A 26,863-nucleotide genomic window follows, 5' to 3' on the forward strand; every position below is an offset into this window, starting at 1 on the left:
CGTCCTCTCCGGCTTGTTGGTCTTGGGTTGTTTGCCGCGACGACGTCACCGATTGGCTCTGGGGGTGGTGTTCCGGGGTCTTTTCGGTGTGCTGGGGGGGACTACGGGGTGCTCTTTTGTTTTGTTTGCCCTGGGGTGGTTTTTGGGGCCGCCTGGGGTTTTTTTTTTTTTTGGTCTTTTGGGTTGTTTTTGTTCCCTCCTGCCTTCCCCTCTGGGGTTTGATGGGACGGTCCTCTGGGGGGGGGGAGTTGCCTGTGGGGCCGGCTGGCCACGTTGGCTGGGGTGGGGGGTTCTGGGTTGTGGGGGTGCCCCCTGGGGTTTGATGGGACGGTCCTCTGGGGGGCGTTGGGACTCCCGGATGTGCCTGGGGCTTCCTAGGTGGCCCCGGCCGTGGTTATGTGTCCTGGAGTTGACGAAGGGGTCCTCTGGGTGTTGTTAGGCTCTACAGGTTGGGGGGGTGTGTGTGTGTTTTTTTTTTTTCCCGCCAGCCTTCCGGCCGCTTCTCCCGGCCCTGTGGCCTGTTTTTTGTTTTGGGCCCCGTTGTGGGGGTGGGTTTTGTTTTTGGCTGTGTGGTTACCGGGCGGCTTCCCGTTGATGGGGGGGTACTGTTGTGTGCTGGGGGGCTGGGGTGGACATGGTTTTTTTGGATGTGTGTTTATTTTCCTTCCTAGGTGGTTTGGAACTGTTCAATTAGTGCTGGGTTCTGTTGGACTCTGGGCCGCTCCTCGGCCCATGTTCCTCACATAACAGTAGATGTTCAATAATTCAGGTTAAGAAGCTCTCAAGTTTGCAGTGAGATTGGTAATTGCCTCATACTCCTGTTCTGTGGGTTGTGGGTGTTGTGGGTGTCAGCTAAATGATTAAAGCTGAGCATTTTGTTGGTGATGAAGAGCGTGTGTGGATCAATCAGATTATTACCCCCGACTGTCATATGAGGGCATACTGATCTCTTTTGCTGACCAGTTATCCACTTGTAAAAAATAATCTGAATGGATTAAAGTTACATTGAAATGGGAAATGCTTCTTATAATCGGGTCCATAAGTAGATGGGCAGTGACAACTATTATGGATTGTAGTATCAAACATAGGCGTAGGAGGTGGGGTCTATTTGGGGGGGAGCGACACCAAATTTGCCCAAATTTCAGAAACCCCCATGATTCTTCAAATTACCATATATTTACATACCCATATTTATATTTATATTGGTGACCAAATAGCGGTTTGATTGTTTACATTAATTGCGAAAATAAGTCTGACATTTTAGGTCATTCTATTCTGTATTCAGAGTCTACACGGCCCATGCCCGAATTTCCCATCTGCCCGAATTTGAGCATTTTGCCGAGCCCAGGGGGCGGTTGCCCCCCCCCCACCTCCTACACCTTTGGTATCAAATACAGATGGTGGTGCATCAACAGATCTTACAGTGGATAAGCTTGACACCAAAACTATAATAAAGTGTTAAACTATTCCATATGCACCTACAATACACTGAATTTTTGTTTTAAATAAAGTGGGCTGTACATTTGTTGGCAAAAAGAGGATAAACTGTACATATACTACAGCTGACCATGATACACACACACACACACACACACACACACACGTGTCTGAATGTACTGAGATTGCTGGACATTTTTTGATACTGATATCTTTGCAAGAGAATAAAAGTCCAAGTCTTTAGGGTCATGGTGCCTTCTGTCTTACTGTATAGGTGTGAGACTTGGATGCTAACCAGTCATCTAAGGTGACAACTGGATGGCTTTGGTTCTAGGTCTCTTCGGAGCATCATTGGGTACCACTGGAATGACTTTCTGTCAAACGACGGGATATTAAGTAGTATCATTTGCATGGTGAGGGAGTGTCAGCAATGATATTTTGGCCATGTGGTGTGTTTTTTTGGGGTATGAATCAGCATGCAGGCACCTCAGAGTTAAGAACCCTAGTGGTTGGAGAAGGCCAATGGGACCACCACATTTCACCTGGCTGTGGCAAATTCATGGCTACTTTCAAAAGGTGTAAATCGACCAGTTGTCTGCCTGTTGTAAATTTAATCCATAGTGATACTGTACAGAATGTTAGAACAGTCTTTTGGGGACATCCCAGTCACAGCAGTAAAGGGGAACTTTTAACTGAATCCTGTCGTTGGAAGAAGGCAGGGGAGCCTATCCCAGTGTTCAGACGGGGACCAACTGGTGGCAGTAGAGTGGAGGAGGTAGCATTTCTGGCCAGCAACTGCAAACTGTTGTAATTAAGTAACATGTTTGTTTCCTATAGGTTGTGACTTGATACCTAAAAGCGGATCTGCTACTTCCTATTAGAGATAAAACTGCTACTGATAAAGTGAATCTCATTGAAAGTTTTATAATCTGAGTTTTCCTGGTTGAACTTGTGCTATGCTACATTTCCACAGTGTGGTGGATGAGGTGATGAGCGGTACCACCACATGCTCGCAGACCCGAGACTTGACCTGAATGTACTTGGTCATAAAGAATTTAACAGCCAGAACAACAACCACAGCAGCTACTGTATTGCACATGAGGCTGATAATATCGCTGTGTGCGCACAATCAGGGTCTTATAAGTGTGCATTGATTTCTGGTGGGACTCCATCAAGCAAATGAGCACGACTGTTTGCATCAGTACATGACCTGACCCCTTGTTCTCCAATATGACTCGTCAAAGAACGTCACTTCAGCACAAAACACTTCAGTGTGCACGGACTTGCAACTGTCTGTAAGCTTTACTGAACACAAGTTTGTGGATGTTTGCTGGTTTTATCTGTGTAGTGAACAGGCCCCGAGCCAGACTATGTTTAGTTATAAGAACCATGACAGGATTTATCAGCAGGTTAAAATGACCTGTTCACCACTTGAGCTTGATGTAAAAATACACAAATACTTGTTTCAGTTCATACTGAAGCTATGGTCCTGTGATTTGATGACACAAACCCGTTCCATGTTCATGAGCATTAGCTGTTACATTACAGAGCAGAGAAAGAGATATTTTTCTTACTTCTACCAATGACGCCATGACTGAAGGCTGAAGTAAATCCCAAGGATGAACCCAGTATATATGGGACCAGATCTCAGGGTAGGGTTGAGAATTTTCTTCCTGCTTAACCAAGAGAGCAAGGGTCCAATTTACTATGGGTTTGTATGTTTAAAGATGTGCACAAACAACAGTGCGCTTGCAAATGCACCTGCATACTGAGTCATTAACAGTGTGTAACATCTGTGAAATGCACAAGATACCACATATTGTCCATTTTGCACAATTCCCTTTATGAATATGCAGTTTGGAGTTTGTCCACCCAAGTGCGCAAAATTCTGGAAGGGAACATGCAAAAAGATGTTTGGCCATGCTACATGATGTATCAAGGTCAAAAGGAAATTTAGCGGGCGTTGATAGCATCTGAATTTTGCAAGTTTGGAATTTTTTTACGGATCTTTGGGTTTTAGACTGCTGTTCTGGTACAGTGGCTGCATAGAACGTTAAAATCATTCAGTGTACATGTCCGGCATGTTTAACTTTACTTGTTTATGTGCTTGTTTCTTTAAGAATAAATATCTCCATGTGTAACAGGTGACCCACACACAGATGCACATTTTGGAGTCTTTGTGGGGCATCACGGCTCTGTGTACAGGATGCACAGTGCATGAGTATGTATGCTCATGCGCTGGCTATTACAACAAACAAATATAAAAAAAGAATCTCCTATTTCAGCCATTTAATTATATGGTATTTTAAAAACTTGTGAATAATTATGTTGAATTCTACTGGTGGAACACACAGAGAACTACACTCAACAAAAATATAAATGCAACACTTTTGGTTTTGCTCCCATTTTGTATGAGATGAACTCAAAGATCTAAAACTTTTTCCACATACACAATATCACCATTTCCCTCAAATATTGTTCACAAACCAGTCGAAATCTGTGATAGTGAGCACTTCTCCTTTGCTGAGATAATCCATCCCACCTCACAGGTGTGCCATATCAAGATGCTGATTAGACACCATGATTAGTGCACAGGTGTGCCTTAGACTGCCCACAATAAAAGGCCACTCTGAAAGGTGCAGTTTTATCACACAGCACAATGCCACAGATGTCGCAAGATTTGAGGGAGTGTGCAATTGGCATGCTGACAGCAGGAATGTCAACCAGAGCTGTTGCTCATGTATTGAATGTTCATTTCTCTACCATAAGCCGTCTCCAAAGGCGTTGCAGAGAATTTGGCAGTACATCCAACCAGCCTCACAACCGCAGACCACGTGTAGCCACACCAGCCCAGGACCTCCACATCCAGCATGTTCACCTCCAAGATCGTCTGAGACCAGCCACTCGGACAGCTGCTGAAACAATCGGTTTGCATAACCAAAGAATGTCTGCACAAACTGTCAGAAACCGTCTCAGGAAAGCTCATCTGCATGCTCGTCATCCTCATTGGGGTCTCGACCTGACTCCAGTTCGTCGTCGTAACCGACTTGAGTGGGCAAATGCTCACATTCGCTGGCGTTTGGCACGTTGGAGAGGTGTTCTCTTCACTGATGAATCCCGGTTCACACTGTTCAGGGCAGATGGCAGACAGCGTGTGTGGCGTCGTGTGGGTGAGCGGTTTTCTGATGTCAATGTTGTGGATCGAGTGGCCCATGGTGGCGGTGGGGTTATGGTATGGGCAGGCGTCTGTTATGGACAAAGAACACATGTGCGTTTTATTGATGGCATTTTGAATGCACAGAGATACCGTGACTAGATCCTGAGGCCCATTGTTGTGCCACACATCCAAGAACATCACCTCATGTTGCAGCAGGATAATGCACGGCCCCATGTTGCAAGGATCTGTACACAATTCTTGGAAGCTGAAAATATCCCAGTTCTTGCATGGCCGGCATACTCACCGGACATGTCACCCATTGAGCATGTTTGGGATGCTCTGGACCGGCGTATACGACAGCGTGTACCAGTTCCTGCCAATATCCAGCAACTTCGCACAGCCATTGAAGAGGAGTGGACCAACATTCCACAGGCCACAATTGACAACCTGATCAACTCTATGCGAAGGAGATGTGTGCACTGCATGAGGCAAATGGTGGTCACACCAGATACTGACTGGTATCCCCCCCAATAAAACAAAACTGCACCTTTCAGAGTGGCCTTTTATTGTGGGCAGTCTAAGGCACACCTGTGCACTAATCATGGTGCATAATCAGCATCTTGATATGGCACACCTGTGAGGTGGGATGGATTATCTCAGCAAAGGAGAAGTGCTCACTATCACAGATTAAGACTGGTTTGTGAACAATATTTGAGGGAAATGGTGATATTGTGTATGTGGAAAAAGTTTTAGATCTTTGAGTTCATCTCATACAAAATGGGAGCAAAACCAAAAGTGTTGCGTTTATATTTTTGTTGAGTGTATGTGCAAAGCTGTGTGTGTGCGTTCCACTGGCAGAACACATTATAATTATTCACAGGTTTGCTAAAATATCATGGATGGACTTTTTGTTTTAATTGCCAGTGCGTGAACATGCTCAGTTATGTGGCAGAATTTGTGTGTAACGAAGGCACACAGGTGCAAGTGGCTGACATAATTTAATTTTGCACTTACGGCCATTAATACATGCAAAATCCTCATTTACATTCTGCTCTCTACGTCAGATTACCACCTGCTATCAGCTGCACAACTGTTCTTAATAAATCACTTGCATAATCTTCTCTGCGCCACTGCCCAAAGGTTTAGACTACCCGTGCAATTTAACACTCATTATCTAGGATCTTGGTAAATGAAGCCCCAAGTGTTTTGATATTTTTTGTTAATTTTCCAACAACAGATAATGGAGATAATTCTAATAGAGATAATTGTGGAGATAATGACTTAGTGCTTAGCTCAGATAAGATAATTATAGTGGGCGATTTTAACATCCACACAGATGCTGAGAATGACAGCCTCAACACTGCATTTAATCTATTATTAGACTCAATTGGCTTTGCTCAAAATGTAAATGAGTCCACCCACCACTTTAATCATATCTTAGACTTATGGTATGGAAATTGAAGACTTAAAAGTATTCCCTGAAAACTCCCTTCTGTCTGATCATTTCTTAATAACATTTACATTTACTCTGATGGACTACCCAGCAGTGGGGAATAAGTTTCATTACAGTAGAAGTCTTTCAGAAAGCGCTGTAACTAGGTTTAAGGATATGATTCATTCTTTATGTTCTCTAATGCCATATACCAACACAGTGCAGAGTAGCTACCTAAACTCTGTAAGTGAGATAGAGTATCTCGTCAATAGTTTTACATCCTCATTGAAGACAACTTTGGATGCTGTAGCTCCTCTGAAAAAGAGAGCTTTAAATGAGAAGTGCCTGACTCCGTGGTATAACTCACAAACTCGCAGCTTAAAGCAGATAACCCGTAAGTTGGAGAGGAAATGGCGTCTCACTAATTTAGAAGATCTTCACTTAGCCTGGAAAAAGAGTCTGTTGCTCTATAAAAAAGCCCTCCATAAAGCTAGGACATCTTACTACTCATCACTAATTGAAGAAAATAAGAACAACCCCAGGTTTCTTTTCAGCACTGTAGCCAGGCTGACAAAGAGTCAGAGCTCTATTGAGCCGAGTATTCCTTTAACTTTAACTAGTAATGACTTCATGACTTTCTTTGCTAATAAAATTTTAACTATTAGAGAAAAAATTACTCATAACCATCCCAAAGACGTATCGTTATCTTTGGCTGCTTTCAGTGATGCCGGTATTTGGTTAGACTCTTTCTCTCAGATTGTTCTGTCTGCGTTATTTTCATTAGTTACTTCATCAAAACCATCAACATGTCTATTAGACCCCATTCCTACCAGGCTGCTCAAGGAAGCCCTACCATTATTTAATGCTTCGATCTTATATATGATCAATCTATCTTTATTAGTTGGCTATGTACCACAGGCTTTTAAGGTGGCAGTAATTAAACCATTACTTAAAAAGCCATCACTTGACCCAGCTATCTTAGCTAATTATAGGCCAATCTCCAACCTTCCTTTTCTCTCAAAAATTCTTGAAAGGGTAGTTGTAAAACAGCTAACTGATCATCTGCAGAGGAATGGTCTATTTGAAGAGTTTCAGTCAGGTTTTAGAATTCATCATAGTACAGAAACAGCATTAGTGAAGGTTACAAATGATCTTCTTATGGCCTCAGACAGTGGACTCATCTCTGTGCTTGTTCTGTTAGACCTCAGTGCTGCTTTTGATACTGTTGACCATAAAATTTTATTACAGAGATTAGAGCATGCCATAGGTATTAAAGGCACTGCGCTGCGGTGGTTTGAATCATATTTATCTAATAGATTACAATTTGTTCATGTAAATGGGGAATCTTCTTCACAGACTAAGGTTAATTATGGAGTTCCACAAGGTTTTGTGCTAGGACCAATTTTATTCACTTTATACATGCTTCCCTTAGGCAGTATTATTAGACGGCATTGCTTAAATTTTCATTGTTACGCAGATGATACCCAGCTTTATCTATCCATGAAGCCAGATGACACACACCAATTAGCTAAACTGCAGGATTGTCTTACAGACATAAAGACATGGATGACCTCTAATTTCCTGCTTTTAAACTCAGATAAAACTGAAGTTATTGTACTTGGCCCCACAAATCTTAGAAACATGGTGTCTAACCAGATCCTTACTCTGGATGGCATTACCCTGACCTCTAGTAATACTGTGAGAAATCTTGGAGTCATTTTTGATCAATTCTTCTTCTTACTTATAAGGTTTTGAATAATCAGGTCCCATCTTATCTTAGGGACCTCATAGTACCATATCACCCCAATAGAGCGCTTCACTCTCAGACTGCAGGCTTACTTGTAGTTCCTAGGGTTTGTAAGAGTAGAATGGGAGGCAGAGCCTTCAGCTTTCAGGCTCCTCTCCTCTGGAACCAGCTCCCAATTCAGATCAGGGAGACAGACACCCTCTCTACTTTTAAGATTAGGCATAAACTTTCCTTTTTGCTAAAGCTTATAGTTAGGGCTGGATCAGGTGACCCTGAACCATCCCTTAGTTATGCTGCTATAGACTTAGACTGCTGGGGGGTTCCTATGATGCACTGAGTGTTTCTTTCTCTTTTTGCTCTGTATGCACCACTCTGCATTTAATCATTAGTGATTGATCTCTGCTCCCCTCCACAGCATGTCTTTTTCCTGGTTCTCTCCCTCAGCCCCAACCAGTCCCAGCAGAAGACTGCCCCTCCCTGAGCCTGGTTCTGCTGGAGGTTTCTTCCTGTTAAAAGGGAGTTTTTCCTTCCCACTGTCGCCAAGTGCTTGCTCACAGGGGGTCGTTTTGACCGTTGGGGTTTTTACGTAATTATTGTATGGCCTTGGGGCAACTGTTTGTTGTGATTTGGCGCTATATAAATAAAATTGATTGATTGATTGATAATAATAATAATCTTAGTAATGGAGTGAATCCATGAATTTTCCACACCCACACTTTCCTTAACATTGCAAAATAGGGCATTTTTGGACATTTATGGCATTTTATCAAAAGCTGCTGGACATCTTTTTATGTACGTTGATAAATGGATGGGGCACATGCCACAGAAGAACATATTCACTTTCAGACCACATTCAGATACCAAGCTGTCTCCAGGAAAAGAAATCGGGGGATGGCAATGACAATTTGTTTTTCTCCTAGGCACATAGCCAAGAAGCTACAGGTGGATGCTGGGTGGAGATGTGAAAGATTAGAAGTTGGCGGGCAGTGAAACAGTTTGGATTATGGGTCTGATGAGTTACACAATGTGGATTACGTCACATCATCATAACTCGACCTGAGCTGGTTTGTTGACTGGTTCCTTGTCTTTAACTCCAAACTGTGCCTCTAAGTTCTGAAATCAATCATTTTAGATGACTGATGTAGTCAAAATAAAACTCCCTCTGGCTTCTCCACAGATTGAAGACATCGTTACACGAATACAAGACGAGAAAGCGGGGGGCGTTGCCATCCGAACAGTGAAAAGCTTCTTATCCAAGATCCCAAGTGTCGTATCAGGTTAGTAATCTTGCATTTGTTTGTAGATGAATATATGCAATATATGTGCGTATGACTGCACATTAATACTGTATATTCTTTCATTCCACTGCTGTTACCGACTGTGTGATGTTGAGGTTTATGACGAGGGGTTGGAACTTATCTCAGCACACACAGGATGAGAGACGCGCACACCTGCACTGATTGCTACTTAACATTTCACACTTAGGCAGACACATTAATTACCTTTATGCTGCTTTTACACCACCTGACTGAGTACAGGGCCAATTGTTCTCCCAAGAAGCATCTTGGTACGGCACATGTTTACTGCAAAAAAAGGGGTGTCTGAAAAGAAGATAAAAACATCAAATCTGAGGGAAATCATCTTTCTGCATGGACAAATAATTTCACTCGACAAGGTGTCTTGACTTAAGATAGTTAAATCTAGAAATAAGCACGTCAAACACTTAAAATAAGAAATTAACTCATAAAACAAGATAAATTGTCTAACACTTCTACAGTTTTTTTTTTTTTTTTGAAATCTTGGTAAGAACCAAATAATTTGCAGATAAAAGATAAAAAAAAAACACTTCTGATTTAGATACTTTAGACAAAAAAGATTTAGAAGATTTAGAAGTTCATCACTGCCCTAAATGTTTACAGCCACTTTTTTAACTGTACTTTATTCATATATATATATATGAATAAAGTACAGTTAATATAGTACTAAATATAGCAGTTGCAGGATTTGGGACTTCTCGGTGTTCCCAGGGTGAAGAAGAAGTCAGCAGGTCAAAGAGCCTTTTCGTATCATGCACCCACCCTGTGGAACAGTCTTCCTGCGACCGTGAGGCAGTCGGAGTCCGTGGACATTTTTAAGTCAAGACTGAAAACCTATTTTTATTCTCTTTCTTATGAATAGTTTTTATTTTTTTTATCTGTTTTATTATTTTACTTCTGTTTTTGTTTATGTATTTGAATTTTTTTATTAATTTTTAATTAAGACAGCTTTTGCTGTGATTTGGCGCATTATAAGCTGAATTAAATTAAATTAAATTATATATATATATATATATATATATAACAGTATACAGTACATATCTCATATTTAAGCAATGTTTTAACTTGTCTTGTTTTTCTTTTTTTGTGGCATACAGTAGCTCTGCAGGTGCACCCCACAGTTTTGTTGTACCCCCTCCCCCATACAATGACAATAAAGACTGTTCTATTCTATTAGAAGTATTAGATAATTTAATTAAATTAATAAATGTATTTCTTATTTTAAGTGTTTGGCATGCTTATTTCTAGATTTAATTCTTAATTTTTCTTAATTCTTAAAAAACTCTTAATTCTTTAATTCTTAACTCAAGACATATTGTCAAGTGAAATTATCTGTCTGTGCAGCAAGAAAATTTCTCTCAGATTTAGTGTTTTTATCTTGCTTTTAGACACAGGCAAGCATCAAGGGCCTAGACGGTGCAGCGTTTCCTTGCTACCTGTGATCATTAGTAGGAGAATCTGCTCAGTCTTGGCCCTTCATGCCACATTATAGTACAACCTTCCCACCACCACCTTCTTCCCAAACAGCCAGTGTGTGTGCGCTATTGGCATTTATCAGTTTGTCATTTTATCCACTGAGCGTGCACAGAGAAAACACAAGACACAAACATTTCAGCAAACCCGACCTTCTGGGCTCGTTTAAATTGCTCCCACTACAGTTGGAGGCAGATGCCGTCTTTGGTGATAAAGACTTTTTCTGCTGCAGGACACCACATGTGGCATAATGCCACCCTCGTCACGCCACACGAAAGCTGTCTTTCGCCTTCTCATTCCCGTCGGTGTCCCTCTGTGCACACACACACACACACTCACCCATACTGTATGGCTTCGTGCGTTGGTGCATGCGAGTGCTTGTGGATGAATGAATCAGCGGTGTAAACGGGGATGTGCTCCCACTCTATCTTCTGCGTCCGAGTCACTCCTGCACATGGCTCCCTCAGGTCTGATGGCCTTGCTTGCTCTCTCATGGCCTCCGCCAAACATCAAGAATGGCCAAATATTGTGCTGTTTAGGAGCAGACAGCTAAAGGGCCGCAAACGCGACACCACGGCCGTAAAGATGAAGCGTTACGCATTAATATAAAGATACCGGTGGCTCATACAGGCGAGTATGTTAGCACACACCCTGAAAGCAGAATCAAAACAAATTGCCCCAAAAGATCCAGTTAATCACCATTTATGTGAAGAAAGTGCTGTCAGCTAACACCGTTCCTGGAGAACAGCAGTCCTGAACTCCTCCGGTGTTGTGTTTTCATGTGCCTTCTAGCAAAAGTGAGGAAAGCCACCAACATACCCATACCACACTGAAGCACTCAAACGCATCATTGGCTGTAGTGCAGCAAATAACTGAAACAATACTTTAGATGGTGATACAAGCACCAAATCCAGCACAAATTCTCCTTAGACATTGCTCTACATGCACGTAGGGGTCAATTGAAGAATTACACAGGGGTTGAAATATAAAAAGGCTCCAATCATATTGAAAATGATACCACATTATTTGTCTGATCATAAAGATTCCAAAAAGGTATAGTTTGGACTATCTATGACTGAATGTTATGGAGTTATGGGGTAAAAACCTTAAGAATGGTGACAAAGGTCAATTTCAGTTTGTACAGGGGTCAAATGTTAAAGTTGCTCCAATTTTAGTAAAAATGGTGCAAATTGTTGATTGAGCTACTTGGATTAATAAATGGAACAGTTTTGACTATGTTGAATGCTTGATCTCTCAAGTAAAGGTCAAATAATGTTGGCATCCATTGAATTCTATGACATGTGACATATGTTACCCCATAACGTGATAACTAAGCATGATACATGGTGCAAACTATTCCTTTTTGAAACCCTATTAACTTGACCAATAATTTGCATCACCTTTTAAAAAATTGGAGCAATTCTAACTTTTGACCCCTGTACAAACCATAGTGTTGTACTTAACAATCTCCTCACACATAGTACACCTCATCTAGGTTTCCTTTAGTAACTGCTTATTTGACATAAGATCATTCTACCAATACCCAAGGATATGTGGATTCAAATTTCACTAATATAATGAGATCTTTCAAGAATCAGGAATATGGCCATCGAAAAATCACCAAAACCTTCGGGGCAGTCATCAACACAAATTGCAACCATCAGTAACTTTTTCTCAGTCAGTTTTTGCTTGAATACTCAAGAAAGGAACAAGGCTCCAGTCCCCCTGTGACCCCTGATTGGAGTAATCGGGTATTCAAAATGATTGAATGAATGAATGTAAAAACTAGCACACACATAAAAAAAAAGTTGCGTTATATCCAAGTAAAACTGACCCTGAATTGTAACTAAATTGAATTGTGTTAAATCAGCTTTGAATTACCCGCATCATAAATTATTTATCATTTGATATTGGATTGTGGACGATGAATCGCTGTTGAATTGCGGAACCTGTTGCATTATGTATTTGACCCACAGTGACAGCTTTGAACACGGCGTTCACAAATACTAACCCAATTCTCATTTCTGTTTGTGGAGTGGAGCTTTTGTTGAAACTACTGCAGCTGTCCTATTGTGAAGTCTGGTCTAACCCATGTGTTTCTCTGAATACCAGGGGCAGACATTGTTCAGTGGCTAATGAAAAACCTCTCCATAGAGGATCCAGGTATGACTGAATACATCTGGCATCACAAAAAGCGCACAATAGTGCTCGACTAAATTAAAAAGCCAATTTGCTTCCCTCCCGCCTGTGTGGATTCTGTTTGTTCGACAGCTGAAGCCATCCACCTCGGAAGTCTGATCGCTGCACATGGTTACATCTTCCCCATCTCTGACCACGTCCTCACACTCAAAGATGATGGAACCCTTTATCGCTTTCAGGTGCAGTATTGACCCTTTCAGCAATGATAGTAGGAACTACTTCAACCATATTATCCTCAATAGGACTTTGGTGGCTCCTCCTGCAACCATACGACAAAAAACTAGGAACATTTTGTGTCCTGCTGCCGCTTTGATAATTAGGGTTAGGGTTAGTGATGCTGTGGTGTAGTCATAGGGTGTCAGACTTTTGACCCAGTGGCACAGGGTCACAACAACTAATGGTCTACACCTATCTCTTGAAAGTAGCTAAGTGATACGCAGGTGTCCTCCTGGCATTGTCCGATTTTTGGGTCCTCAGTACTCAGTCGGCTGGACTGATAGAGATGGTGCCTTCTTATTAGCGTGCCGTCAAAAATGCAGTCTATCTGTTGAAGTAGAGCAGGTAGCTCAGTGGATCAGAAGCTGGCCTGAAAAGATGTTAGACTTGAGTTCAAATCCTGCTCACACAACCTATCTGTGTCCTTGAATACGACACGTTGTCCCCGTCCACCCAGCTGTAAATGGGTACTGGCCTTGACTGGAGAAGTACCGGGTGCCATACTTTTATCCGCTTCATGCTACAGAATCGGTCAACGGTCTTTTGAGGACTTACTTCTTTCTATTAAAACATGCTGCTGTTTTAAGTCTCAGATTTGGCCTTTTCTTTGTTTTATTTGGTTGCTGATGTCTTCCTGGACTACAGGAGCTCACATTTCAACATTGAAAAAAAAAAAAAAAAGCGGTGTCTACAAACAAGATAAAAACACAACATCTGAGGGAAATTATCTTGCTGCATGGACAGATTATTTCACTTGACAAGATGTCTTGAATTAACCCCTTAACGCCTATTGTTGCATAAATGCTACAATATTTTACTCAAATATGCATCATACCAAATTGACCAGTATGCCTGTTGTCGCAAATTTGCAACATACCATTATTATTATTATAACATTATAACATAAATTATTACCAAAATACCAAAATTACTATTTATTTTTTGTGCAAAAGTGTAATAATCTCAACATTATTTACCATCTACTTTAAGGCAAAAACACACACAAAACATTTTTTTATATACAGCTATATAAATTCAGGTGTTAAGGGGTTAAGTTTGTTAAAGCTAGATAGAAGCAAATTATCTAACACTTCTAAATCTACAGGTTTTGTTTTAATCTGGGTACTCTGCAAATTATCTGGTTCTTACCAACTTTTTTTTTTATTTTTTACAAATGTTAGGCACTTTCTTATTGTAAGTGTTTCAATGCTTCTTTCTAGATTTAACAAACTTAATTCAAGACATCTTGTCAAATGAAGCCAGACTTTTGACACAAAGCAGATTTGAACATATCACACCCATTTTGGCATCTTTGCACTGGCTTCTTGTCTCTGTGAGAGCAGATTTTAAGGTTTTGTTATTGACTTATAAAGTTGTTCATGGACTGGCGCCGTCTTATCTGGCCGATCTGGTGGAACCATACGTGCCGGCCCGGGCTTTGCGGTCGCAGGATGCGGAACTTCTCTGTGTTTCCAGGGTGAAGAAGAAGTCAGTGGGTCAAAGAGCTTTTTCTTATCGTGCACCCACCCTGTGGAACAGTCTTCCTGCAACCGTGAGGCAGTCGGAGTCCGTGGACATTTTTAAGTGAAGACTTAAAACCTATTTTTATTCTCTTTCTTAAGAATAGTTTTTATTTTTACCTGTTTTATTCTTTTACTTCTGTTTTTAATTATGTATTTTAAATTTATTTATTTTAATTTTATGTTGAATTGTTCTGTGTGAGGTGCCTTGAGACAGCTTTTGTTGTGATTTGGCGCTTTATAAGCTGATTAAATTGAACTGAATTGAAAGTGAAATGATTTGTCCATGCAGCGAGATAATTTCCCTCAGATTTAGTGTTTTTATCTTGTTTTTAGACACCCGTTTTTTTTTTTGCAGTACACACTCAGTAGTTCCTCACCCTGTCAAGATCCACTCAGTAGTTCATGAACCACATCAACCAAAGGATGAGGATAGAAAAGAAAAAGGTTTTCTGAAAAGGGCCCCATAATGGTTATGGAACATTTGCTACAATGATAAATGTATTATATTTTTTGCAAGCCACTGAGTAAATAATAGAAAATATTGAGATGATGGTTGTGTATCTGAAGCAAACATTTGTTGCATGATGCTAATAGGACAAATCCCCGCTAAGCCTATTACTCATCATACGAAGGTCAACACTGTGTATCCCTCCTGGACGTTGCGTCGGAACAGGAGGTGACCCAGAGTACCAGACCTACAGTCTTCTTATTTTTCTTTTTTTTTGTTGCTTCATCTGATCCAGCGTGGACTTTAACGGCTCCACAGTGACTCATTACTGTGACTGGGACCATTAGCGTCTTAATCCAGCCACCCAGCTCTGGTCAGCAAGCTCCTCCATGGGAAGTGCTGAGCTGACGGTGCATCATCATCCGTTTACTCCGCCCCCTCAATCTACCTACCTGTGAATGCACGCATCGTCACCTCTGTTTCTTCAAGATTAAAAGCCGTTATCGTGTCTGTGTTTGTGTGTGTCGCATTTGCTCACCGAGCTGCGGCTAAAAATATTCCTCTGATCTGATGATGATGTGGTTCAAGAGGCCCGGGTCATCAGAACCCGTGGAACGAACCCTACAGCGCATTTGAAATGTAGTGGCCAATCTCTATTTGAGCCTTAATAGTGGAGCAGATAACTGTAACAATTGTTCATTTCTGGAAACAAACACCAAAATTGGCACACATACACCTTAGACATTACTCTTTTGTAAAAGCCACCTAAATTTTCAATAGGCAGCCAGGTAGGGGTCAATTGAAGAATTACACAGGGGTCAAAATTTAAAAGTGCTCCAATCATGTTGAAAACTATACCACATTATTTGTCTGATCATGGAGATTCTAAAAAGGTATAGTTTGGACTATCTATGACTGAATATTATGGAGTTATGGGGTAAAAACAGCAAGAATGTTGACAAAGGTCAATTTCAGTTTGTACAGGGATCAAAAGTTAAAGTTGCTCCAATTTTGGTAAAAAGTGGTGCAAATTATTGGTTGCATTGATAGGATTAACAAATTGAATAGTTTTGACTGTGTTGAATGCTTGGTCTGTAAGGTAAAGGTCAAACAATGCCGACGTCCATTGGATTCTGTGACTTGTGACATATGTTACCCCGTAACATGACATCTAAGCATGACACATGGTGCAAACTATTCCTTTTTAAAACCCTATTAACTCAACCAATAATTTGCATCATGTTTTAAATTGGAGCAAGTTTAACTTCTGACTCCTGTACAAACTGAAACTGACCTTTGTCACCATTCTTGCTGTTTTTACCCCATAACTCCATAACATTCAGTCATAGATAGTCCAAACTATACCTTTTTGGAATAGTTATGATCAGACACATAATGTGGTCTAGCTTTCAATATGATTGGAACATTTTTTTAATTTTGACCCCTGTGCAATTCTTCATTGACCCCTATTTGGCCCCCGATTGAAAATTCATTATTTGTTATTATAACATTATTTGTCTAAAATATATACCAAAAAGGTATAAAAAGTCAAATTTTGTAAGCAGATTTGAACAATTTGTCTGTAAATATTCTGTTATCTGCTGTACTACAAGGAACAGTGACAGGGGATTTTTGATGTTCTACTATTGAGTCTATAAATAAGCAGCAGACCATAGAAGACCCAGATTCAATGACAGCTGTGTTCTCTTGTTAGAAATTTGCTGATTTGTGCCTCTGGCAAATCGCCTTTTTCTGCAAGTTGAAAGAACAATGTGGATTAGAGCGAAGGTTATCTTTCTCTTTATTATACTCAAACAAGCTCATTTGTCTGATGTTACTTAATAGTACTAATGGAAATTAAATATGTGATGGAGTATCACCAAGTTGTAATTTGGTTGACCATTACGAATGTACAGCAGATGTTAAGTGATCTTTTTTTAATGGACTTGGGAATTAAATTTGAATCTATATCAGTTGCTACAGAATTTTGACACACTCATTGTGGAAAAGATCATCATCAACCCGCCGGTTGCTTTTAAACTTTACAAGGAAGATAACTACAGAGGGAGTGCAAGCAGTGCAAGAACTTATTACATCGATGTTCAAGATTATATTATAAGAAGGCACTTTAGTGCACAGAGCAGCCGCGCGTCAGGAATTCATACCACGGCATTCAGTTCGCTTAGCATTGGTTTGATCACTTTCATGTAAATTTGGAAACAAAAATAACTGTGTTGCTGATCTAACCACACAACCACAAAGAGATTTGTGTACAATATTTAAGTACAATAATTAAGTACAATATTTGCAGTTCCATTTTTTTAAATTTAAAGCTTCAAATTTATATACATTAAATACTGATTTTTTTTTTCTATTTTATTTTGTGTGTGTGTGTGTGTTTTTTTCCTACCTAACAGGTTAGGGTAGGAATATGAAGTAGCCAACTGATACTGACCACCCCCTAAAAAAGAAAAAAGAAAAAAAAAAAACTACAGCTCTCTGGGAATAATTAGTGTCAAGAATCAAAATTCTGTTCAGTAAAGCAGATGATCCTTAGAGCAGTGGTTCCCCACTTTTTGGAACCCTTTCTTATATCTAAGAGAACCCCCCACCCCCGCCCCTACTTCAAATTGGGTGAAAATCTGATATATTTTTTCCAAGTTATCATGAGGACAAAAATCAACACATTGTTCAGCAAAGTGGGTGGTCCTTATTGAGTGTTTGTGAAACGTGATCATGCTCAAATTTTAGGTCATCTCAGGTACACACATTTTGGATGTCCAGTGCAAATTTGGTCAAAATCGAATGACTTTTCTTGATGTTATGAACATCACAACATGTGACTGATGCAGAGCTGCGCGCATTCTCACCTTATAGCCGGCGTATGCTTAAGTGCACTCAGAAATATTTAACCCTATCTTTTAAGATTTATGTAATTTTATTACATGACAAATTCCCATTTACTTTTTTTAGATAATTTTAATACAAACCTACCAAATAAACCTTACATGATGCATCTTCATATTTGAAATGCATAATCCTCACCTTTATGTATTTAGTGTTAATAAAATATAATTACTCTAAATCAATAATAATGACAGTATTTATTTAAAATACATAAAGTATATTGTTTGAATTGCATAACTATGTTACCTATACAAGATAAATGGCATAGGTAACATAGTTATTATGCAATTCAAACAATATACTTTATGTATTTTAAATAAATACTGTCATCATTATTGATTTAGAGTAATTATATTTTATTAATACTAAATACATAAAGGTGAGGATTATGCATTTCATATGAATAGGGTTTATTACAGTAATGAATATGCATAATGTAAGGTTTATTTGGTAGGTTTGTATTAAAATTATCTAAAAAAGTAAATGGGAATTTGTCATGTAATAAAATTACATAAATCTTAAAAGTTAGGGTTAAATATTTCTGTGAGTGTAGTTTCTTAGCTTGTTTCCAAAATGTCTCAAAAACTACATAACCTCTATCTTAAAACATGTTGAAAGTGTAACTTGGATATCCTGAGAATAAGTTGTTTTTTTTTAAACATTTGAAAAGAGCACTGTAATTTCCTTTGACACTTACAGAAAAAAGAAACAGCACTTCCCTAAGTTCTTTTTCTTGTTCCTTCTTTTCAGTCTCCATATTTTTGGCCTTCAAATTGTTGGGAACCTGAGAACACAGACTATGGTGAGTTTTAATGTCACATTCTGTCATAGTTGTGTTTTTGGAAACCAGCAGGATTATTTTTTTCTTCTATGGCCCCATTTACATTTGCAAAGAAATCAATATATTTCAATATTCCATTCTCGTGTATTGCAATCACTAGTATCAGACTGTATCTACTTCTGCAACTTAAATAGGGAAATAAAGCTGCATGTTTTCCATAGTATTTAACATTTTAATGACATAAATACTGTACACAGAAAGTAACATTGTAGTACTGTCATAGATTCAGATACAATTTTACATTTGTGTATCCAGAGCAGGTATCTTGTTCGGGACGAGATGTCTGTATGAACAGCTTTGATTAATGTGTTTTTTTCTCTCCCCTTGTTTTGTTGCAAAAACCAGCTAGAAGAGGTCAAAACTGTATCAATCTGTTCTGCTGAATCAGTGAATTGAAACAAATCCCAACACAAGTGCACCATCCTGCCAACATCTCAATTAATCTGTCAGCTTCTTCACAAATCAGAGCCACGCCAACATTTTTTATTTGGCTGTTTAGTACAGAACCCGAGGACGTACACCACAGAAAAGACCAGAGATCTGACGTTTGATCAATAGGGCTGGAACTCATGATTACTTTCATTATTCATTAATCTACTGATTATTTCCTTGATTAACTGATTAGTTATTTGGGCCATAATGTGTCAGAAAATTTTAATCCTTTGTGATTCTTGGGCGTGACTGTTGGGCTTTGTGTTGCGTCCGTGAAGGCCTTTTTCTGTTCCCACTTTTTTTCACTTCCATATCGCAGTGAATGCTCTTACTTCAGTAAGCTGCAGTCACAAAGCCGCTAAGACCCACTAATTAGAGCCTGATCGATATGGAGTTTTTGGTGGTGCTGATATGATACAGATACATCTGCTGATAAATTAAAAAACAGTAATGAATCCTAACAGTTTGCTATAAACCCATATGTAACTGAGGCTTGATGTTTTACAGTTTAAACATGAACCCAACAATAACTAACTACAAATGTCACCAACAACCAACCAACATACATCAAGCAGCCGTCACATTGCCTTCACTTGGACTGGCAGTTGCTCAGTATTTGCAAAAAACAGACTTCTCATTTATGACCACTAGTCTCTTGTCACTGTAAAAAGCCCATTCTGAATGGCAGTGGTTCATTTTGCTTCTGTCTGATGTTGCTAACATGGCCAAGGGGTGATGGGGTCCCAGCATTGTAGACAATGCTGTCAGAGCCCCCTTTTGCTGGGAAAAAAAGACATATTGCCACCATTTCCAACAGCCAAAAGTGTTTTTCTGCATTGTTAATTTGGTAAAATAAAAATGTTTTCATATGGGCAGAAATAATGCAGATACAGATATGTTCATGAAAGCCTCATATCGACCAACATTATTGGCCAACCGATATACCGGTCGGGCTCTATGCAACAAAAATCACGATTTTTTGTTGGTAACTTACCATGTAGAAATCAAACTTTCAGCCTTTAGCACCATCAGTTGTGTTGTGCCTAAACGTCGTTCTGACTATGGATCACCTGTTAACACTCCCTCGCTAATGATCCACAAAGCTATTCCATGTAACCTAAGCATGTCTGGAAACCTCACCAGAACGAATCCCATGGCGTCCAATTTGCCAAAACAAATTAACCTGTACAAACATGTAACCATGTGCTCGGCATTTAGTCTGGGTCTATTATTTTGGAAAAGGAGTCACCTGTCCAATCCAGTAACGTACAGAAAGCATTCATTAGAGCTGCTTTCTTGCCGAGTCTTCTGCAATAAACTGAGCACCAGCCAATGGAAAAATTGGTTTTGCAATTTCAAAACAGACAAGCCATTTGACTTTATATATCTTCCATTTCCCCACTCCCCACGTTTCCCAGCTTACTTTTTTCTTTGCTCCATTTCTTCTTTCTTCCTCCAGCCATTTACCTGTGCAAGCGCACAATGCAGAATAAAGCCAGACTGGAGCTGGCAGACTACGAGGCTGTAAGTATATTTGATTCAGCTCTCAATTCAAGTTTTTCCACTGAACATGAACTAAAGCTGGAGAACACAGTTCCAAATGCAGTCACAATTTGGTACATTAATAAAAAACTGATTATCACAGTGAGTTTAATGAAAAGAATAGTCCATTTGATTTTGATAAACCATTTTTTAAGTCATTAAAACGATTTTCCTCTGCACCACTGTAATTTTGTTCCATAGTATTGAAATAAAGCATTCACACTCTTATATCACTATAAATGTCATCATAATTTGCATTTTCTGGATAGAAATTCAGATTTTGACCCATATAGGTTCAAATACAAAGCAACAAATTATCATGACACACTAGGAAACTGAGCTTCCCAGTGTGGCTTTGAAGGCTCAAATGGTACAGCGACTGTTAACATCATGAAGAAAAATTACAAATCGATCACTCAAAGTAAAAAATAATAAAAAAATCAAGATTTCTTTTGTGATTTATCATTATGTATTTCCATACACAATACAAAACAAATGTCATTTACCTGACAATGTTCTTAAAGAAAATACTGCAAATTAAAAATATAAAATCATGATCTCAAAGTAGTAATAAAAAATATACAAGTTGAATCTTGAGGTAAAATGGAAACAGAAAAACATCAACAGACTCTGATAATAAACAGACCCTCAGAGATCCCACTGGAAAGAACTCTGGATAAAATCAGGACAAATTTCACACAAAGATTTTGCTGGATATCTGCTCGACCTGTAAGACAAAACTCACAGGTCTGCTGTGCCAGCTGTCAATACTATCATTATTTACAGGTATGGTGTTGTTACTTAATTTGCCACATGAGTCCATGGTGAGATTAAAGTTTTATCACAGCTTTATTCAATGTATTTTTCCTAGTTGTAAGTCTGTTGTAAGTTCCCACTGAATGCAGCATGAACTTCCTCCATGTTGTCTGCAAGATCTCATGTAGCCAACTTGCTACATTTTTTTTGCCATGGAATCCCCCAAAGTTAACACTTTATTAGACATAAAATTACCTGTAATTGTGCAATATACCACAGAAATATACTTTATAATAATTAGATTTCAACACAAAGTAAATGATCTGAACTGCACCTTTAAGCCTAATGTGATTGATGAGCCATTAATTTATCGCAGGACAGAATGAACTTTATTGATTCATATATTTTAGAACTGATGACATCATAGTTGTGCTGTTAAATAGCACCAGCATTTATTTAGGTATTTCATACATAAGGTCAACCAGTCACTAAAGACATAAATCCTGGTGTTTCCACTCTTCTAACAGTCATCATATTTGTCACAGTGACGTATTTAAATGTAATATCAATGTGTTATTTATTTCTTTATTGTTGAGTTTATATGCCACAGTGGCAATAGTTGGAAATTATATAACACCTACATAGATTCTTGTCATTTGATTGGTGGTTTTTGCATGTCACGTGATATGGATCATTTTGTTCAATTTACTGTGCAAATTTGGTTCCGTATTTTTTTGCACCATTGCACGCCACCGCGTGCTCACATTAACGGCAATGGCGCTTATCTTAAAAACAAACAGCAGCCCGACACAGTGTCCAGACTCGTTGGGTAACGGATGGAAAGGAAGGATGCGCCGAGAAGGCTCGAGAACGAGTCGGCGGGGGGGGCGTCCTGAGAAAGTCGTAGCTTGGGGCTTGCGGGGGGCCACTGGGGCACAGCAGGCTCCTTTAGATGACACCTAGGTGAGACAGACGGGGCATCTATGTCTCACTACTGAGTTTCAGTGAACATCGTAGGACCAGGAAGGATGTAAGTCCCTTTTCTCTTGTTTATAAATTAATAAAATATCAAATGACAAGGATCTATTTTAGGTGTAATATAAAACAAATAATGAATGTTTATTCTTTCATGCAATGGAAAGAATATTTCATGAGGTAAAAGATGGAATGTTCCATTCAATGAGACACAGCCATAAACACTCATTATTTGTATAAAGTTGACACAAGCGTCTGCTGCTGGGGTTTAACCTTAGAAATGACAGGACAGCAGGATTTAACCTCGAGCCTGGCTACCAATGTCAGTACATGAGCAACCGCCCCATTTTCAACATAGTGGTAAAGATTTTTTGCATTTTCTCATTGGAACACATCATTCGCCGCCTATTAGCCATTAGGCAACCAAACCACTTCAAAACCAGAGAAGCTATCTGGCGTCTCTTCTTCGTGTTGCATAAATCAGCATGAATTTACAACCATTCTTGAGTGCAAGAGGTCATTATAAAATAGACTTTTATATTATCAAGTCAATACAGTTCATTTTTACTTGCAAGTGTGACTATTTACAATTGACACAACATATTGGATTTATATGCCTCGTAGGCTTCAGCAGATCAATACACTCTCTAGAGAAGAATTACTGTAGTCCTTCTCACTTGGCATTAGACAGTAACAATCCACAGCACGTTAATATTCTAAAGACTCCACAACTACTGTCCAGCAGACTATTCAGGTCACTTTGTGCCTTCAAGCTTCATTGCTCTCAGAGTTGACAGGTGCTTGTTAAGCGATGCTACAACAGACACACAACTTAAAAAGTTTTCCATTCCTATATTCCGATCATTTAAAAGGATTTTTGATGGTTAAGAGATACTGAGTGGTGCATAATGCACTATTATGCTCGCGGTATGACAAAAATCGTTATTATCTCCTTCATGTGGACGATTCTCTCAAGAAATAAAGTGCATCGTTATTATTTTCCATCATTTCGCTATTTGGTTACTTCTGGTCTTGTGGACCTTCTCTCCTCGATATTTTCCATTTCTGGCTGCTTTACCCACAAATCATTAACCAGATGTGTTCAGCCAGTCAAGAGCTGAGAGACACCAGTTTTTTGATCAACATCAGGTACTTACTGGTTAATCAGACATCGGGTATGGTTGTGAGAAACTGGAAATCTGCAGAACCATGACTATAAATCTCTTATCTATGGTATAGAAAAGGCAGAAAACACTTCATTTACTTTATGCAACGCTGTTGCAACATGTGGCTGTCATGAGTGACGAAGCTCACGTATGTACTTTCAAACCTTGCATGAACCTGAAATTTAAGTAAGATTTGCAGTCAGTCTTTTCCACATGACAGCGAGATGATTCCTGACATTTGTTTCAATACAGCCGCGTAGTCACATGACTGCAGACAAACTTCTAAAGTTTATTTCAACTATACACAATTTGCTATTGCTACAGCAGGTTATTTTCATGTTTTTTTTTTTTTGTGAGTGCTGCATTGCAACTTTGAGTTGCATCGTGCTGATTTTGCAGGATGTACATCTACAACCCCTGGCAAAAATTATGGAATCACCGGCCTCTGAGGATGTTCATTCAGTTGTTTAATTTTTGTAGAAAAAAAGCAGATCACAGATATGACACAAAACTAAAGTCATTTCAAATGGCATCTTTCTGGCTTTAAGAAACACTATAAGAAATCAGGAAAAAAAATTGTGGCAGTCAGTAACGGTTACTTTTTTAGACCAAGCAGAGGGAAAAAAATATGGAATCACTCAATTCTGAGGAAAGAATTATGGAATCATGAAAAACAAAAGAACGCTCCAACACATCACTAGTATTTTGTTGCACCACCTCTGGCTTTTATAACAGCTTGCAGTCTCTGAGGCATGGACTTAATGAGTGACAAACAGTACTCTGAATCAATCTGGCTCCAACTTTCTCTGATTGCTGTTGCCAGATCAGCTTTGCAGGTTGGAGCCTTGTCATGGACTATTTTCTTCAACTTCCACCAAAGATTTTCAATTGGATTAAGATCCGGACTATTTGCAGGCCATGACATTGACCCTATGTGTCTTTTTGCAAGGAATGTTTTCACAGTTTTTGCTCTATGGCAAGATGCATTATCATCTTGAAAAATGATTTCATCATCCCCAAACATCCTTTCAATTGATGGGATAAGAAAAGTGTCCAAAATATCAACATAAACTTGTGCATTTATTGATGATGTAATGACAGCCATCTCCCCAGTGCCTTTACCTGACATGCAGCCCATATCATCAATGACTGTGGAAATTTACATGTTCTCTTCAGGCAGTCATCTTTATAAATCTCATTGGAATGGCACCAAACAAAGGTTCCAGCATCATCACCTTGCCCAATGCAGATTTGAGATTCATCACTGAATATGACTTTCATCCAGTCATCCACAGTCCACAATTGCGTTTCCTTAGCCCATTGTAACTTTGTTTTTTCTGCTTAGGTGTTAATGATGGCTTTCGTTTAGCTTTTCTGTATGTAAATCCCATTTCCTTTAGGCAGTTTCTTACAGTTCGGTCACAGATGTTGACTCCAGTTTCCTCCCATTCGTTCCTCATTTGTTTTGTTGTGCATTTTCGATTTTTGAGACATATTGCTTTAAGTTTTCTGTCTTGACGCTTTGATGTCTTCCTTGCTCTACCAGTATGTTTGCCTTTAACAACCTTCCCATGTTGTTTGTATTTGGTCCAGAGTTTAGACACAGCTGACTGTGAACAACCAACATCTTTTGCAACATTGCGTGATGATTTACCCTCTTAAGAGTTTGATAATCCTCTCCTTTGTTTCAATTGACATCTCTCTTGTTGGAGCCATGATTCATGTCAGTCCACTTGGTGCAACAGCTCTCCAAGGTGTGATCACTCCTTTTTAGATGCAGACTAACGAGCAGATCTGATTTGATGCAGGTGTTAGTTTTGGGGATGAAAATTTACAGGGTGATTCCATAATTTTTTCCTCAGAATTGAGTGATTCCATATTTTTTTCCTCTGCTTGGTCTAAAAAAGTAACCGTTACTGACTGCCACAATCTTTTTTTCTTGATTTCTTATAGTGTTTCTTAAAGCCAGAAAGTTGCCATTTGAAATGACTTTAGTTTTGTGTCATGTCTGTGATCTGCTTTTTTTCTACAAAATTAAACAACTGAATGAACATCCTCCGAGGCCGGTGATTCCATCATTTTTGCCAGGGGTTGTATATAGATAAAGGGCTACGTCTGTCTGTCTGTCCGGGATAAACTCCCAAACTATAATATGTAGCCCTAAAAACTATATATATTCTGAATCCTCACGACATGGGGAACAAACTGGTATTATTTTTTAAAAGTTGAACTAAACATTACCCCCAAAATAGCCGGCTGTGGGTATGACCAGGCAGATTCAAATTTCCAGCCCTGTATATGTGTTGGCATCTCTGTTTTTTTTAATCCCTTTCTTCAGCTACTTTATGGTCTCAACTGTTAAGCACCTGACTGTCCTGTACAACCCAGTTTGCCTTCCTGTCTGAATACATTCATTTTATGTTTGTAAAATCGAAATGTAAAAACAGTGAAATACACGACTACCTCAATTTTGATTCATTGATATTTACATTTGCGTTGCCTACCTTCTGTGTGTAATTTTGTTATAAATTTGATTGCAAAACAAAGTCTGCATGAAGGACTTCAAATGTAATGTATTTCCACTTAGTTTGGGGAGTCCACCTCTTATAGTTCTGCTGGACAAACTTTAGCCCATTAACTGTTATATTTATAAGACATCAGCATTACAAAAACAAATGTTGGGCAATTGTTTTGATTAAAATGATTGGCATTTGGCTTATGTCTAAAACAGGTTAACCCGGGCAGCGCCGGGTACCCCAGCTAGTACATAATATTTGAATATATGTATGATGTGCATAATCCCACATGTGCAGTTTGTACCATTAGTCATTCATAATAATCCCTCCCCAGCCTCTTCACAACATGTGTGTTAGGCTGCATATTGGTGCAGACAGAAACAAGTATTTATGCCCCAAAGAGCCAAATGAATCATTACAATACTACTTCAAATATTGGACTTTGGTTGCTCAGGTGACACAGGATGTCAAAGCTTCATTTATGCCAGGATTTAGCAAGTTTTATCAGCAGAAATAGAAATCAAAATCTTGAAAATGTAGATAAAAAAAAACCTACTACTATATTTCAAATAAAAAAAACTACAAAAACAAATAAAATACATCTCGCACAAGTCTAAATGATGCATTTCGTTTTTAAGTGTGGTGCTACTGTTTTATCCAAGAACAAGCAAAATTTATTTAATCATTATTTATAATTCAAACACTGTGGCAGCATACAGAATCTCACGAGCTAATTAATGTTGTTATATGAGGCACAAATGGGAGGAAACTGCTTTTTGT

At 39.1% G+C, this 26,863-nt stretch overlaps 1 protein-coding gene across 4 annotated transcripts in view; it reads left to right on the top strand.

Annotated features, from left to right (window-relative positions):
• The window catches only part of LOC117531769 (regulator of G-protein signaling 6-like), a 112,092-nt gene that overhangs the window by 64,847 nt on the left and 20,382 nt on the right, over positions 1–26,863 (top strand). For all 4 annotated transcript variants that reach the window (XM_034194902.1, XM_034194904.1, XM_034194905.1 and 1 more), the window contains exons 3-7: positions 8,951–9,050; positions 12,675–12,725; positions 12,834–12,940; positions 18,606–18,657; positions 20,588–20,652. In XM_034194902.1, the coding sequence (XP_034050793.1) occupies positions 8,951–9,050; positions 12,675–12,725; positions 12,834–12,940; positions 18,606–18,657; positions 20,588–20,652 (375 nt within the window). The remainder of the gene's footprint in view (positions 1–8,950; positions 9,051–12,674; positions 12,726–12,833; positions 12,941–18,605; positions 18,658–20,587; positions 20,653–26,863) is intronic.

The sequence above is a fragment of the Thalassophryne amazonica genome, chromosome 19 (assembly GCF_902500255.1).
Source record: "Thalassophryne amazonica chromosome 19, fThaAma1.1, whole genome shotgun sequence".
In the NCBI taxonomy this organism is placed as follows: domain Eukaryota; kingdom Metazoa; phylum Chordata; class Actinopteri; order Batrachoidiformes; family Batrachoididae; genus Thalassophryne; species Thalassophryne amazonica.